Below are 14,378 nucleotides of genomic sequence, written 5' to 3'. Positions count from 1 at the left end.
ACATATGGCAGACTATCAGACTACATTATGGATTCCAATCTACTGGTGCACATTTCATTGACTTTGCTGCTATTAAGCTTGAGTCTAATGAAGGGCCAGAGGATTTGTACCAGAGATTAATGGCTTTTGTTGAGGACAATTTACTACGCAGAGACTCTGGCATTACTCACGGAGGTGAAGCCATTCTAGAGGATGAGGAGCTCTCCCCCACGATCGAAAACTTCATTGTTCTAACTTGGCTTCGTCTTATACACAGCGATTTGCCAAAGCTTGTAAAGCAGAGGTATGGCACAGAGTTACGGTAACGCACTCTGGCATCCATCAAACCAGAGATATCTCAGGCCCTGTGTTCATTACTGGATGAGCTACAGTCATCAGAGGATGCCAGAGCTATGCGCTCAGCCATTTCTAACCCTCCAAGACAGAAGTATGCTTCACTGGGTCGATCCAGGAAGTCCTGCCCACTCTGTAAGGAGGCTCGCAGACCGGACAATCACTTCCTCAGTAAGTGCCCTTTCCTGCCCCCTCCAGACAAAGCTTTCATTGCCAGGGCACGGCAAGTTGCTGGCTCTCCATGGCACTCCGACGGCGAGTCCGAGGATGACAGCGAGGACATATCCTGCAATCCTAAGGCGGTACAGCGCGTTCACAACATGCAGTCACCCTGCCTCGAAGTTTTCCATGGTCACGTCCCCGTTAGGCTGACCATCGACAGTGGTGCAACTGGAAACATGATAAGGGCAGCATGTGCCACCAAACTGGGCCTTAAAGTCTCCAGCAGTACGCAGTCAGCTCGTCAGGCAGATGGCTCCTCGCCATTGAAGGTGGTTGGAGAAACATGCACACATTTTCAATTAGGCAGGCACATGCTCTTTTTTTATGGACTTGTGCTAGAAAATTTGGATTCAGACATTCTCGCTGGCATCCCCTTTATGGAATGTAATGACATTTCTATCCGCTCCGCTAGACATCAGGTCTGTGTGGCATCAGACACATACGAGTATGGCGCCAATCGGACGTATGGAGACAGACATGCTATTCGTCGAGCTCATGTGCTTCGTGCTACCTCATCACATACTGTGTGGCCTGGGGACTTTGTTGAACTTGAACTTCCAGCAGAACTTGCGAAGGTTAACGAGGAGCTCGCTGTCGAGCTGCATGAGGACTGTACACACTGGTTTGCTACATCGTTGTTTGTAGGGGTATCCGGAAAAATCTGAATTCCCAATCTGACTGACGCACCACAGGGCATTAGAAAACATGATCATGTATGCCGTGTTCGCATGACCTACATACCAGAGCCCCAAACTGAACGAGCCCAGGTGGAAGTTCCTCAAGCTGTCACTCGCAAGCCCAGTATGCACAGTACGACACTATTCTCTGACCTTATCTCATTAGACCCCAATGGCATTATGAAGGCAGACATTAGAGATAAATTTCGGGAGGTCCATAGGGAATTTGATGAGGTCTTCAGTCCACAGTTTAGGGGCTATAATGGTGCTGCTGGCCCCTTCCAAGCAAGGGTAAACATGGGGCCTGTCCAGCCACCTCAGCGGAAGGGAAGGGTCCCGCAGTACTCCAGAGGCCAGCTGCAGGAACTGCAGGCTCAGTTTGATGCGCTGGAGTCACTTGGTGTTTTTCGAAAGCCCGAGGACATTGATGTCGATGTGGAATATGTCAACCCATCGTTTCTTGTCAAAAAGCCTAACGGGGGGTTTCGTCTTGTTACAGCATTCGCCGATGTGGGCCGTTATAGCAAACCCCAACCGTCGCTGATGCTGAATGTCGATGCCACACTGCGTCTGATAGCTCAGTGGAGATATATCATTGCGACAGACCTCACCAAGGCGTTCTACCAAATTCCCCTTTCCAAATCTTCTATGAAGTACTGCGGGGTGGTCACACCATTTAAAGGAGTCCGTGTGTATGCCAGATGTGCCATGGCCATGCCCGGCTCAGAAACCGCATTAGAGGAGTTAACCTGTCGCATGCTTGGCGACCTCCTTCATCAGGGATAGGTGGCCAAGGTCGCTGATGACCTGTACTGTGGTGCCGATACCATTGAGGATCTTCTTGTTTTGGGGTGGGTCTGGAATCAGGGTACTATTCGTGCCAGTTCGCATCGCATTTCAACATTGGCCTCGTGCACCCCTCCTGCGACTGTTAGTGGTCTATGGTCCTTTATTGGTGCGTATAAAGTCCTAGCTCGTGTCCTTAAGGGGTGTGAGTCGATCCTTGCCCCCTTCGACAACATGGTCACTGGTGGTGAGTCGACTGCTGCGGTTGTGTGGTCAGATGAGCTCCTCCTCCAGTGTTTTCGTAGGGCTCAGCAGGCGTTATCCACTAGTTGCGCTGTGACAATACCACGACCTGATGACCAACTTTGGATTGTCACCGACGGTGCTTTTAGGGATCCAGGGCTAGGCGCGACAATGTATGTTACGAGGGGGGAAAAGTTGTTGATCGCCAGACACTTTAGCGCTAAGCTTCGCAAAAATCAGATCAATTGGCTTCCGTGTGAGATTGAGGCCCTAGCTATAGCCGCTGCTCTGAAGCATTTTGGTCCATATATTATTCAGTCATCACAGAAGGCGTGTGTGCTCACTGACAGTAAACCATGCGTACAGGCCTTTGAGAAGCTGTGTAGGGGGGAATTTTCTGCGAGCCCACGCGTTACTACTTTCTTGTCTACTGCAAGCCGCTTTCAGGTCTCTGTTTGTCATGTTGCTGGGGCTGCTATTCTCCCTTCAGATTATGCTAGTCGCCATGCTGCACAATGTGACAGTCCGGCATGTCAGGTGTGTAGCTTCGTCCGTGAATCCATGGTCTCCGTCGTGTGCGGTACTGATGTTGCTGACATCTTGCGGGGAGCTCAAAAGGTGCCCTTTGCCAGTAGGGCCACATGGGTGTCTATTCAGGCTGAGTGTCCAGACCTCCGCACGGTACGCGCACATCTTCGGCAGGGTACACGCCCTTCCAAGAGAGTTACCAATGTCAAAGATGTAAAACGGTATTTGAATACTGTTACCTTAGCAAGGGATGGGCTGTTAGTTGTGCGGCGTGACACACCACTGTCAAACACAACCAAATGCATCGTTGTTCCAAGGTCAGTACTGCATGGGTTGCTTATGTCATTGCACATTAGGTTAGACCACCCCTCGGCTCACCAGTTGAGACTTGTCGTTGGCCGGTACTTCTACGCGCTGGACTTGGATTCAGCCATCCAGCTTACCAGTAATGTATGTCACCAATGTGCTGCACTGGCTAAGTCCCCTGTGTTCGCAGTGGAGCAGTCCAGCTGTGATCCACCTGAGACGGTCGGGTCTACTTTTGCAGCTGACGTGCTTAAACGTGAGCGCCAGCTCATCTTAGTCGTTCGTGAGTGTGTGACAACCTTTACAGCTGCTTTGTTAATTGATGACGAGCGGAAGGAAACGTTGTGGGATGGTATTGTACACTTGTGTATTGGCCTTCGTCCGCTTGATGGCCCCTTTGCTATAGTTAGAACTGACCCAGCACCAGGTTTTTCAGCACTGGCCAAGGACACAGTGCTTGCTCAATACAGGCTGGCCATTGAAGTTGGCGATGCTAAAAATATCAACAAAAATCCGGTGGCCGAAAAGGCCATCCAGGAGCTACAGGGCGAGATTTTGCGACTAGAACCACACTGTGGGGTCGTCACCCCCTTACTATTGTCTGTAGCTGTTGCTCGGTTAAATAGCCGTATTCGGTCACGTGGCATGTCAGCCCGTGAGATGCTGCTGCAGCGTGATCAGTTCTCTCTCGAACAGTTACCGGTGCATGACCGGGAACTGATTGCGTTGCAGCATGCACAACGCCTGGCTAACCACCCCCACAGTGTTAAAGCTAAAGCTCCACTGAGTTGGGGTGCACCTAGCCTTGATATTTGCCCTGGTGACCTTGTGTATTTGTATAGGGTTCGCTTAACAGATTGTTATAAAGTTGGCTCTTTCCCAAGTGTCACAGGTCATTGTGGTGACGGTGCAGCATCTGAGAGCGAAGAGGAGTGCGACGTGCCACTTGTTGCACCTCCGAGCAACCCTGACATTCCCCTGGCGATAGCGACACCCGCTTCACCCCCTGGGTCTGATGACAGCGAATGTCCGGAGGGTAGGACCATGTCCCCATCATGTTCGGTGGAGGTCCCGTGCCACGAGTTAGCCTCCCTCTCAGCTGTTCCGGTGCAGGCTCCTTGGCGGTCAGGCCGTCTCCATCGACTTCCCGAGAAAGTTAAAGGATTATGAGCTGCACTAGATGGACTGCCTTCACCCGTATCCTTGCTTTGCTTTGAGAAAGCTTCATAAGGATCCAAGAAGCCTTGTTCTGCAAGGCTTCATAAGGATCCGCGGTGCTGTTCTCACTAGACAGATGGTTCCGTTGACTCATCTTTTGTTGTCACATGTCACTCTTTTGTTTTTCCCCTTTTTTTTGTTTTTGTTTCAAATGCCCAGTATGTGAAGTGTGTCGTGGATCGTGACGTGACTCCTGACGTTGTTCGTGGCCACGTTGGCCTGGGCGGAGCTCGCGCTTGGGGCTTCTTGTTATTGTTGTGTTGGCCGTCGCCATTAAAGGCTTGACTAAACTATTCTCTCGTGTCAGCGATTCAATGTACCTCACCTACACACTGGCGCTGTTTGTTTGTTTTCATACTGAAGTCCAGTCTGGTGGGTGTGCTGAGTGTCCACTGTGTGTTATCATATGTAAACAAAAGAGTCTTATTAAAAACAAATAAAAATTTTTTAAAAAACTTTACACGGGTTGCAACTCTAAATTTGATATCAAATGCATAGTTATTTAAAAAATCCAGATGCAAGAAGTTATTCTTATAGAAATATAAATATATAATTTTCTGTCTTAATTCAAAATTAAAACTCCAAAACCAATTAAAAGAGCATTACAGCTGCCCATAATGTCAAGCCAAGAGCTGCATGCCTTTGGCATAGCAGTCAAACAAAAATTAATCTGCCTTAATGTAAGTCTCTGTGATGTTTTGTATACTGAGAACGGAAGAGGGCCAGATACTGAACCCTGAGGTACCCCAGTGGTTATTTGATGTAATGCAGACTCCTTTCCAACATAACCTGAAGGACTTATATAAGAAATCGTATCTATCATTCTAAATGTCTTTACTGTCATAAATGTAATACATCCTAGCCGAGTAAAAGTCTTAATTTCTTTAAAAACAACGACAACAACATACTGACCCCACATTTCTTGAACAGTAGTGAGTACATTGGAATGCTGCTGAGCTGTTGTTTGCTTCAACATCAAAGTCCAGTCTTTACTTTACTTTGCACATTACTACAATTTTTGTACATTTCTGCTCAGCAGGTAGAGAAAAATGAGTAGAATATCAATAAACCACTGCAATTAGCTGTATGCTATTATTATAAAGTTTTCTTAATGCAATAGCAATGCAGTAAGGCAGGTGTTTGTGACCTTTTTTTAAATTTTATTCTGCAATTTAAAATATTGCAATAATCATTACCAAAGCACAAAATAAATCAGTACTTAATAATAATAATAATAATGTAGTCAGTGTTTCCAAAATCATTTGACAAATTAATCATTAACATACTGCTCCACCCTCCTCTGTTCACTTAAATACAAGCATTGTGATTTTGGTTTGATATAATCAAATCAAATCACTGTCGGCGTAAACATGGTAAGCTTCTCTTATAATACTGTATATGTTTAGTTTAATATGTAGATTTTAGGACTGTCGTTAGGTAATTTTCACAATTACAGAATTCATTAAATGTATGTGAATTTCATGTGATATTTTAGACTTGTTAAGCTTCAGTGATAATTAAATTTTACCATACAAACAATAAATTAATTAATAAACAACTCATTAATTGAGGCACTTTACTTAGCAAATGTGTAGATTTTTAACATCGGATCAATGTGTTTGTTGACTGTGAAGAGGTCGGTGGTTTTGGGTTTGTTTCTGTGCGCTGCCCTTTCTCTAGTCAATGCTGCATGCTTCGTTGAGGAATACAAAACATCAGGTATAAACTGTCCTTCGCTTTTATTGCATTACTAAAAAATGTGCTCTATTATAATTATCATTATTATTATTATTATTAAGTTTTTTTTTTCTTCCCCTGAATTCTTTCTCTGATCTTTTATAGTTACGTTTTGCCATGATGGGACAGATAAGACATGGCATCCTACTGGATCTGTTTGGAGAAACAGTAAATGTGTTGACTGTAATTGTTCTGCTGATTCCATGAGGTGCTGTGATGCGTAAGTACAGCATTTTTACTGTGTAGTGACATCACCATTGATTTCCTCAATCAATACAACACAAAGGAGTTACTTACAACGGAAGTAAATGGACATTTTTTTTGAGGATTTAAAAGAAATTGATATTAAAAATGATATTAAATTCAAAAATAAAAAATAAATAAGTTATAAAAAGCATTTAATTGAAAACGCTTCAAGACCAAAGGTTATCGAAAGAATAAGTTAACTCAGATATTTTAATTTAAATATCTTACTGATAAAACATAATAATTCCTTTCGTTGTGTTTCATTCCTGTAGAATGCAGAGGCCTGTTAATTATCCGGACAAGTGCCAAGTGGAGTACGATTACACTACATGCACATTTGAAATATTTGAGAAAGTTCCCTGTTCTGCTACCGGTGGTGTTATCGGGAAATGACGGCCATGAATTATGAAAAGGATGCCATCTTCATTGTATTATCTGCTGATTTAAACGACAGGAACTTGTGTTTAATTTGAAAAAAAAAAAACATTATACATGTGTTCATTTTCAATTTCAAGCATGTTTTAACATTAAACAGCATGACGTGACATTGATAAATTAAAGTAAATTGATTTTACTCATGTTTATATAATTAAAACAGAATCAATACAGTCTCTTTGATGTTTTTTTTTATCAGCACAGACCCTATCTTGACACTTCTTTAACTCTTGATGTCATGCCTGTTAACTCTCAAAGGCAGGTTTGATTTGGTTCAAAAACTTTTTTTGTTTCTCTCTTTACATCCCGATAGCAATCACTAAGTTCAGTGGTCTAAATGTATTTATATGTATTTATATCGTCTGTGGAAGGCGTAGGACCATCAAATGTTCGCCCAATCATATCTCTCGGTCCGAGGGCTACGATAGGCTGCTAAGATGAACATTTTAAGATGAATATTTCACTTACTGGATAGAAGCAACTTACTTATACATACATACAGGTAATCTGTAATAAATAATATCTTATTGATTACTTTACAGAATTTCATCGCACATTTCATCGCCAGCAACTGCACAAAATTGCATATTTTGCTCAGTTTGGGCCTCTGAATAAAACTGAATAAATCCTCCATACATGCACTATAAAAACCTATAGTCTCAAATATGACACTCAACAAAACACCGCATATGCAAACAAATGCATATTTATATTATATATATTTTGTCTAAATGTTCAATAAAGTAGTCCATTTACAAAAATTTGATTTTTTTTGAACTATTGCTTTTATATGTAAAGCTTTACAGGAAAAAAACAAAGGTTGGTATTTGTTCAAATGTGATGCTGTCAATAAACAAACATTTTCAGTAACATTTCTTACCACTAGATGGCAAAATAACAACCTTAATAACTTTTTGGGTTTCTTTATTGCTTTAAAAAAAAAAAGAGTATGGAAAGTTGTTTTGGAGTCAAGGGGCTGAGAGAGACAATGATTTTGCACTGTCTGGCAAAGACACACACACACACACACACACACACACACTCAAACATAAACACACACAACCACACTCCATCAATCTAGCAGCAACTGGGGCAGCGAGCAGAAGTGTGTCAGACTTTGGGGTGCATGTGCACATTTACATGTGTGCATTTGCCTTCTAGAAACTTCTTTCTAACCAAGAATCTTTCTTAGAGATATTTGCATTTTCTTTTTTCCATAAAACCTACACTCTGCTGCCACAGGACAGTAGAAGCAAAGACAAATCTAGTCTTTTGGAGAATGGTTTCTCCAAATTAACTGCACGGAACAGCTGCAAGGATTACGGATTGTCAAGGACCCTGTGGAACCTTACTTTTCTCTCATGGTCGCTTTTGTATCTTTCCTGTAGTCCTGATTTTGCTTGACTCAAACAGTGCTTTACAACATGTGCAGACTTTGGAGGATAGCAGTTTTGCTCTGTGTCAAATTGGTGGACACTGCGAATGGAAATACAGGACTCGTGCCGGAAAGAAGGACAGCAGCTTCCTCCTGCTATGGAGGTTTTGACCTCTACTTTGTACTAGACAAGTAAGTTATCCTGTGATTTACCACCTTTTCTTACCAATGCATGGTTATCACACTCTGTATATGCTGTGTTGGCATCTGTACACCATGTAAGACTCACTTTGTCTGAGGGCTTTAACCCATTGTCAAAGACTTTTGCTCATGCAGAATTAGGTTTACAATTTAAATGCAATTTTTTTCAGAGATATAAGGTCTATTATGTGGCAAAGTTTTAGGTTAAGTGATGCTTTCATGTACTGTATTAATGTTTTAACTTTTTTTTTTTTTTTGATAAAAATTGACCCAAAAGGTCACATTTTGATACTTTGAAGATCATTTGAACATTTAAAATGACTGAACTTCATTATGCAAAGTGGCACTTTTCCGAGCACTACAGTAACTACATTTTTCTTCATTCTGCTCAATGACTTTTAATCCAAGTTTTTTCCCCTTATATCTATTGTTTTGTACTTCGATTGTTTTACTTTTTGTGAAGTATATGTTGCTTGAAACGTGTGCATATGATATATTTCTTTGAAACAATTTCCATGTTGTTTGATATTTCATTGTTTAGTGCATAATGACATTCACACAGTGTTTGCAAGAGAGAGAGGGAGAGGAAAAATCTAACAATAAAGATAACAGTTTTTTCTGTAACATATGTCTCATCCAACAACAATAATGCATGAGGTGGGAAAATGGCATGTTAGGGGTCAATGCGGACACGCTGGCTGGATGCTAGTTTACAAATATGCAGCAATGAGCCAAAAGACTGCAAGGGAAGGATAGATTAAACAGCTGGGTTAAGAGACCATTTGCCATATTAGTTCCACATATGCAGTTTAATAGAAAAGTAATGTACACTGGGAAAAAATCGATGATTTAGGATTTGTTTTGAAATCGCTATTTCATGAAATACAACAAAGAAACAGCAAGTAATATTGAATTGTATTTGAAATTTAGAGCGTTTTCTTTTAAAATGTAACTTTTTATATGTAGTTCAGTAATGATTACCGTGCATTTTGACTACAAAATGAGGTCTTGTTTGATAATTTACTTGGCAACTCGCAAGCTACCTTGACCTAATTTTGGCATGCAGTGTTGCGAAAGCCCTAGGACTTATAAAAGCACATGGAAAAACAATTACACACAGTTCTAAACTCAATCATCACACTGTGATGTTTACCTGTGTGCTGCTAGCTTTTATACAATATATATGCACACACACACACACACACGTGGACATAGAATAGATTGGATGTGGGTCACAGTTTCCAGCTATTTCGTTTCAGTCTAAACTTTAACGCTACTTGGCAACTTTTCCCCAGTGTTATGTTCATGTTCGACGAATGTGTTTTAAGTATAAAAAACACAGCTGTGTTTCCTAATACATGTAAATCATTCCTCACGGCTCGCCTGTCAGTTCAGCTGTGAATGTGATGTTATTGTTGGACAGATTCATACTGTTATACAGTGACATGTCAACTCATTTCCCCTTTACTCCACTGCCCTGGATACTGCAAATCAAATGAGTTTTCATTTCATTCATTTTGTAAAATTATTTTTCAGAAAGAACATTTTCCTGAACATGACTATATTGATTATGTTATTGTCTGTTGGTGCAAAGAACATTTATAATGCAATATTCATGTAGTGTTCAGTCATTATCAGCAACCAGTGGCTGAGCCCTGATGACAGAACATGCCAGCAAAGCGAATAGCTGTAGTCCAAATGTCTGAGAATGCTAGTGGAAGATTTCTATTTTGCATTTGTACAATTTAATACAACACTTTAAAATAAAATAAAATAAAATAAAATAAAATAAAATAAAATAAAATAAAATTAATAAAATTTAAATTATATTATTGTTATATAAATTAATCATTCTAAATTAGTCAGCATAATAATTTGTAATTATTATAATAATTAATGTCAGGATTTCTTAGTATTTGGTGCTTTCAATTTCATATCACTCATACATACATATACATGCGTGTGTGTGTGTAAAAATGTTCTCTAGAATGATTAAAACATGTGCATCTTGTGCTTCAATGGGAATCAAGCTCATAATTGCTTATAATTCATTTAACATTGTAGCTTTTGTTATTGTACAAAATACTAAATCTTTATTGCCAATAAATAATAAAAACTCCCCATTTGAACCCAACTGTACTATTGAAGCAAAAAAGCAAAGACAAAAACAGTCAAATCCGACGTTTGCAATAGCCAAGTCAAGTCACCTTTATTTAGCGCTTTATACAGTACAGATTGTTACAATGCAGCTTTTTACAGTGATAATCAAGAAAATAATGATTTAGTGATGCAAACAGAATTCAATTTTGCTGCAAAGCAGCTCTAAAAAAAGAAGACAATTGTAAATAGTCATTATAAAGCAAATTCAGTTCACTGTTAATTCAGTGCCGTTTAAGTCAATCAATAATTAAATGAGTTTAATTCATTTATAAAGCAGCTTTGGAGAAAACAATAATGTCATCGTCCAGCTCACTTCACTTCTCAACCAATAATGTCAGTGCATTTAAGTCATTAATATTGCCAAATAGTAAGCGTCCCTAAGTGGCAAGGAACCCAAAATCCATCTGTGACAAAAATGGAGAGAAAAAAAAAGAAAACCTTGGGAGAAACCAAGCTCAGTCGTTCTCCTCTGGCCAGAGTTCTCCTCTGGCCGACAGTTGTCAGATTCATGCATTTTAAATGCTACAGCAGATATAAACATAACTGGTCATAATCAGTCAGTGTAACAGTCTATTAAGAATCTTCAGCTGACTAGAAGAGATGCAATGGAATTCATTTAGCATATAAAACAGAAGCCTTCCAGCTATCATGGGACAATGCCCACCATTAAGTTCTGGTTGTGTTTAACATGGGTTTGTTTATCAACACAAATCAATCAGCAATCACTTGGATGTGAGTTATGGGAAAGTCAGTGCTTGGTTGCTCTACTTATGGGCCATTTCTGTGGCTCCACTTTATAGCTGTGGGCTTGATGGTTTGGCTCCTGTGCTCAGGAGGGTCTGTGAAGGCCATTTACCATTCTCCTCCATTCATTCAGCTCAAGCGCTTTTACAGACACAGTGGTGGGAATAAAGAAACATGTGTTATAAAACTAATAATGTCACTCAACTCTAATGACCAGGAAGGCCTGTTGTTGTTTCTGGAATAGTTCTGGAGCTTCTGCTTCTACTTGGTCAATCACATTCAGTGATCAAACTATTTGAACATTGTCCTAAATTTGCAACATACCGTTCTCTGTGAACTTGTCATATATCATCAAGGTAGAATAACTAATTAACAACATTTTGGAGAAATCAGTAGTCAGCTTTGTTTAATGAAGAAATTAAGTCCCCAGATAAAGCAAGAATGAAATGAAATCAGTGCCCAAAAGAACTGACATGAGACACAAAAAGCTGGAAGAGAAGTTTAATCAGAAGTAGAAATGTTACACTATAGCTAAATATATTAGCTAATGAGTCCACAAATAAAGTACTGTAACTTGGATTGCAGTTTAAACATGATAATATAAATGATCATTGTAGTAATTCTGTTTATGGTTTATGACATTTTCTATGACACAGCGGTTTATATATACTGTATTTATATATAACCCACGTATTACATGGCCGCCAAATTAATGAATAAATTCCTTGAAGTTTAAATTACTTGCTAATAAAGTATTTTTCAGCAGTAACACTTCATTACTTAAAGCAACTGAATGTTAGTTTTTACCTTAAGAGTTCTGATGCAAAAGCCTCTAAATGCCGTCTGAAATTTTAATCTAAAATGAGTATTTTTATCAGGCTCCTATGTTAGGTTCAGTAATTTTACTCTAATGGCAATGTATAGGTCCTTATCTATGCAATTAAAGGGAAATAACTACTGTAAAAAATGACCGTGAATTTAACGGTAAAAGACTGTAAAAATGCTACAGTAAAAACCTGTTAAATGGTTAACGGTAAATTCCCCTACTATATACGGTGAAAAACTGTATTGGACATTACATGTATTGGACATAAATTTTACGGTAGTATACCGTTTTTGGAAGTGAAAAATACCGTATAATTTACAGGGAATAACCGTAAATTGATATTCCCAGAATTCCCTGCGTTTAATTTCAAATTTGATGTTTTTTTGTTGAAATAATTATGTTTCTTCTTAGTTTATTATATCAGTTTTGTATATTAGGGTTGTGTGGTACACCTAATGTTGTTAAATGAATGTTTATTGCATTATTTCAGTTTCATGTGTGTTACCATGATGGTGTTTAGTGTTTGTGTGAATGACACTGTGCACCTTCTATATATGTTATTATTTAAAAGCTGCTTGTGATGGGCTTTGGTTCATCATGTGACTTTCTCATCACCACCTGCATTTGGTGGTTATCAGTGTATTACAAAGGTACAAAACGGATTTCAGTACTTCAAAAAGTTGGTATATTAACATTATATCAGTTAATGCAATTATGGTATTTAACTGTAAATTTAAGTTAAAACCGTAAAACCTAAAACGTTGCTACCATATTTTTTACGGTAAAATTCCGGCAACCACAGCTGCCGGTTTTTTACCGTAAATTTTACGGATTTTTTTATATATAGGAGCCTGATAAAAATGCTCATTTTAGAAGAAATTTTCAGCCAGCACTTAGATGCTTTTGCATCTGAACTCTTCAAATATCAGTTTAAAATCATTCTGATGATACGCTGATGTCTAATAAGGCGTCTGGCTTCTGTTTCTTTCCCACGCTACCGCCAAACGTCTGTTCTGGAAGTATGTAAATTTGGTGAGCGGGAACTAAATTCTGCGAAAAGGCCGGATTGCTTTACGGCAGCAAATGCACATGTACATCCATCATATGCTGTAATTACGACAGCGATATATTTACGACCGTGAAATCAACTCACCTAACTGTAGGGGGCTCTAAAGTCGCAAGGTATTACATTTGCAAATGAGCAAACAAATAGTGACAAAATCATGTGAAATAGATATATATAGAGAGAGAGATATAAAGTTTGTGAATTTATCTTTTGATCATTTCGGTTCTTTTGAATCTGTTAAACCGCAGTTCACAAAATGGTCTGAATGAGTCATTTCATGAATCGCACGATCTGCGATGAATCTTCACTTGATCGAAGAGAAAACACTCAATGTAGCGTATAGTAGAGACATATACAAAGGTTAATTTAGGAGGTTTCTATGGAAGCCCGTTTCCATAGAAAAAATAAAAAATAAAACAAGGTAATTGTGACTTTTTATCTCACAATTCTGACTTTTTTTCTCAGAATTGCGATTTTATATGTTGCAATTCTGGCTTTCTTTTTTTCTCACAATTGCGAGTTCATATCTCGCAATTATGACATTTTTTTCAGAATTGCATTTTAAAAAGTCAGAATTGCGAGATATAAACTCGCAATTCCGAGAAAAAAAGTCAGAATCTCGCAATTCTGACTTTATAACTCGCAGTTTTGACTTTATAACTCACAATTGCGAGTTTATATCACGCAATTCTGACTTTATAACTCGCAATTGCGTGTCACACAATTCTGTGAAAAGAAGTCAGATTTGTGACTTGATCGAAGAGAAAACACTCAATGTAGCGTATAGTAGAGACATATACAAAGGTTAATTTAGGAGGTTTCTATGGAAGCCCGTTTCCATAGAAAAAATAAAAAATAAAACAAGGTAATTGTGACTTTTTATCTCACAATTCTGACTTTTTTTCTCAGAATTGCGATTTTATATGTTGCAATTCTGGCTTTCTTTTTTTCTCACAATTGCGAGTTCATATCTCGCAATTATGACATTTTTTTCAGAATTGCATTTTAAAAAGTCAGAATTGCGAGATATAAACTCGCAATTCCGAGAAAAAAAGTCAGAATCTCGCAATTCTGACTTTATAACTCGCAGTTTTGACTTTATAACTCACAATTGCGAGTTTATATCACGCAATTCTGACTTTATAACTCGCAATTGCGTGTCACACAATTCTGTGAAAAGAAGTCAGATTTGTGAGATAAAAAGTCGCAATCACCTTGTTTTATTTTTTATTTAGTGGCGGAAACGGGCTTCCATAGGTTTCGCATAAGGGGCCT

At 39.2% G+C, this 14,378-nt stretch overlaps 2 protein-coding genes across 2 annotated transcripts in view; both read left to right on the top strand.

The window, feature by feature from the left end:
- The first annotated feature begins 5,612 nt into the window (after window positions 1–5,612).
- LOC107710831 (beta-microseminoprotein-like) lies at window positions 5,613–6,826 on the top strand. Its single transcript, XM_016515678.1, has 4 exons — window positions 5,613–5,686; window positions 5,948–6,032; window positions 6,156–6,270; window positions 6,569–6,826. Exons 1-4 carry the CDS (start codon window positions 5,684–5,686, stop codon window positions 6,687–6,689), a joined length of 324 nt encoding a protein of 107 aa, XP_016371164.1. The 5' UTR covers window positions 5,613–5,683; the 3' UTR covers window positions 6,690–6,826.
- Window positions 6,827–7,687: 861 nt separating this feature from the next.
- Window positions 7,688–14,378, top strand: part of antxr1a (ANTXR cell adhesion molecule 1a) — a 70,047-nt gene continuing 63,356 nt past the window's right edge. Inside the window, exon 1 of the mRNA XM_016515669.1 lies at window positions 7,688–8,298. Within this exon, the coding sequence (XP_016371155.1) occupies window positions 8,156–8,298 (143 nt within the window). The 5' untranslated portion in view covers window positions 7,688–8,155. The remainder of the gene's footprint in view (window positions 8,299–14,378) is intronic.

Source organism: Sinocyclocheilus rhinocerous, unplaced genomic scaffold (genome assembly GCF_001515625.1).
Source record: "Sinocyclocheilus rhinocerous isolate Xijiao unplaced genomic scaffold, SAMN03320098_v1.1 scaffold1198, whole genome shotgun sequence".
NCBI classification, from domain to species: Eukaryota; Metazoa; Chordata; class Actinopteri; order Cypriniformes; family Cyprinidae; genus Sinocyclocheilus; species Sinocyclocheilus rhinocerous.
This window is presented reverse-complemented; position numbering and strand designations above follow the sequence as displayed.